Below are 2,246 nucleotides of genomic sequence, written 5' to 3'. Positions count from 1 at the left end.
CCCCCCCCCCCCCCCACTCGGCATCCACACTGAATCATTTGTAAGGTTTTAGCAAGTAACATGAGAAAGATAAAAATGAATGAATGGTCCATGACTTTTAGAAGCATTCGTATCTGCCAATGAGCTGTCCTCATCCCTCTTCGCCTATGGTGGAGGTCAGTAGAGTGGGAATGAGACCTGACATTTCGACTTTTACCTTTGTATATCATCACGGGACGGTTCTTTTCTTGCCTCTCGTCCTTATGGCATGAGAGTGTGAAGAGCGCCAACGTGAGTCCCTATTCTTCCCACCCAGAACTCAGCAGCTCGGATATGTCTCTCAATTGCGCTTCAGCTTCCTCTTGCCCCGTGCTCGACTTCTCGCGCGCTTGATGATATCTGGTGAGGAGTTTGACGCAAGCCTTCAACTTCTTTTCGGTGCTATCTTCTGAATACGGCTCGTCGCTATCGTCAAAACGCGACAGATTTAACCTCAGTCGCGGCCATAGAAGCGAGAGGAAAATGGCCGGTCCTTCAATATTGGTGACATTCCGGCTTCCTTCCCAAAAATGAAGGAAGAGATCTTGTCGTGCAGGCTCCAATGCAGGTAAAGGAGGGCACACTCCGTTGAGATCGATGGTAGAAAGACGTATTGTGTGGAGGCGTGGGCAATGAACACGAAAGGCTAACAGACTCGCAAAAGTTGGTATTATTGATGGTCTTCTGCTACTTTCTCTCCATTCGTACCAGGTCAAGGAGAACTCGCGCAACAATGGCCATCCCGTCGCCATTGCGTCGAGCTTCCCATCTGGCACGTCCAGGATGCCACCATGATAGAGAGAGAATAAAGCCAGAGAAGAACAACGGTTCAGAGGCTCCAAGTAATCCAGGAGTAGTGGCTCGTCACGGTAGAGCTGACTGAAAATCAAAATCAATTCTTCCACGTGTGGAAAACGATCCGCTACCAAGCGGCCGAGCTGTTGATAGTGGGCACTTTCTATGGGATGCACGTGCAGGGTTTTCATCGAGATTGTAATGTGATGAAGGTCAGCGACGAGAAATCGGAGCAATTTGAGGACAATGGACGGGACCGCGGTAATAACAAGGCTTTGGAGTGTGTTGACACTCAGAAAGCTTGATAGAGGTGGTTCTACACGAGCAGGGCGGAAGCTGAACAATTCCAGGCTCTTCAAATCACTGCTGCCGATTGCTGTCTTCACCACCGATCGAGATAACATAGCAGGAGATATGGATAGTTGCGTAAGAGGATTCGTTGGAATTAAAATGGCCAAAGCGCGTTCGCCGCATCGGTCATCGGTGGATTCCCAGAACGACAGCGAGCCAAGATGGTGCACTGTGCCGCCGATTCGGCGCAATAGTCCATCCACTGCGAGGGGCCAGGTTTGACTGCCTTCAAAGTTTTTGGGACGAACAGTGTGCAATTCAATCTTCCGTAGGGATGGGACGATGAATTGGGTAGTTACAAGGAGTGTCTCCAAACACTCTGCCCAGAAGAGTGAAAGGAACTGTAAGTTCGGAAACCAGTGCTCCGTATTAGACGATAAGTGATCGAAGGCAGTCCTAAGGTGCCCTGGGAAGTCGAATTTAATCCTGCTTTGATCTTCATACCAGTAAGCGAAGATGTCGCTAATCTCAATGGATCGCGCGAATGCCGCATAGAGAGTAAATCGTTCCAAGCTTAATGGTACTATCCTCTAGTATAAGATTAGAGTACAATCAAGGATGTCAGAAAATCATACCCACAGTGCCATTATTCTCCCAGTCCACAAACAGAATCTTCAGCAGTGCGTCTACTTCTTCGTAGGCAAGTCTTCTCCATATGAGCGGCGCTGCGGTATCAAAGCACATGCGCGATGTCAACATCATACTGTGGAGGTCTCCGTTCTCTGCAACATGATCGGCAATCTGCTGTACGACTTTGAGGATGGTCTACACACGATGCATATGTAGTCACTGCCAGCAGAAGGTGGTGGAGAACAAGTTGTGACGGGACGCGACGCGTCTCAGGACGCACTTGTGACGCGTGACGCGTGACAACACTGTTTCAAACCAGCCTCATGCCACGCAAACTTGCAGCACCGGGATTGACGCACACAACTAGTAACTATTCTGATTTCCAGACGTGAGAGAGGGTCACCAAACAATGCCGGACATCGTATATTGCACCGCATAGTTGATTCTATAGTCATGGGAGCCTGAGGCTAGTTGCAGCGCATTATAGGAAATGTGATACGTGAAAAAGAGAA

The 2,246-nt window shown here is 49.1% G+C and overlaps 1 protein-coding gene across 1 annotated transcript; it reads right to left on the bottom strand.

Moving 5' to 3' along the window:
- Positions 1-472: 472 nt before the first annotated feature.
- Positions 473-1,929, bottom strand: DACRYDRAFT_19290 (uncharacterized protein; the record flags this gene model as incomplete). The annotated part of the gene is made up of 3 exons (XM_040771441.1): positions 473-575; positions 727-1,694; positions 1,744-1,929. Coding segments are annotated over 3 exons (1,257 nt in total), but the record flags the coding sequence as incomplete, so codon positions are not given.
- Between the last annotated feature and the right edge of the window lie 317 nt (positions 1,930-2,246).

This window comes from Dacryopinax primogenitus (genome assembly GCF_000292625.1).
Source record: "Dacryopinax primogenitus strain DJM-731 SS1 chromosome Unknown DACRYscaffold_73, whole genome shotgun sequence".
In the NCBI taxonomy this organism is placed as follows: domain Eukaryota; kingdom Fungi; phylum Basidiomycota; class Dacrymycetes; order Dacrymycetales; family Dacrymycetaceae; genus Dacryopinax; species Dacryopinax primogenitus.
This window is presented reverse-complemented; position numbering and strand designations above follow the sequence as displayed.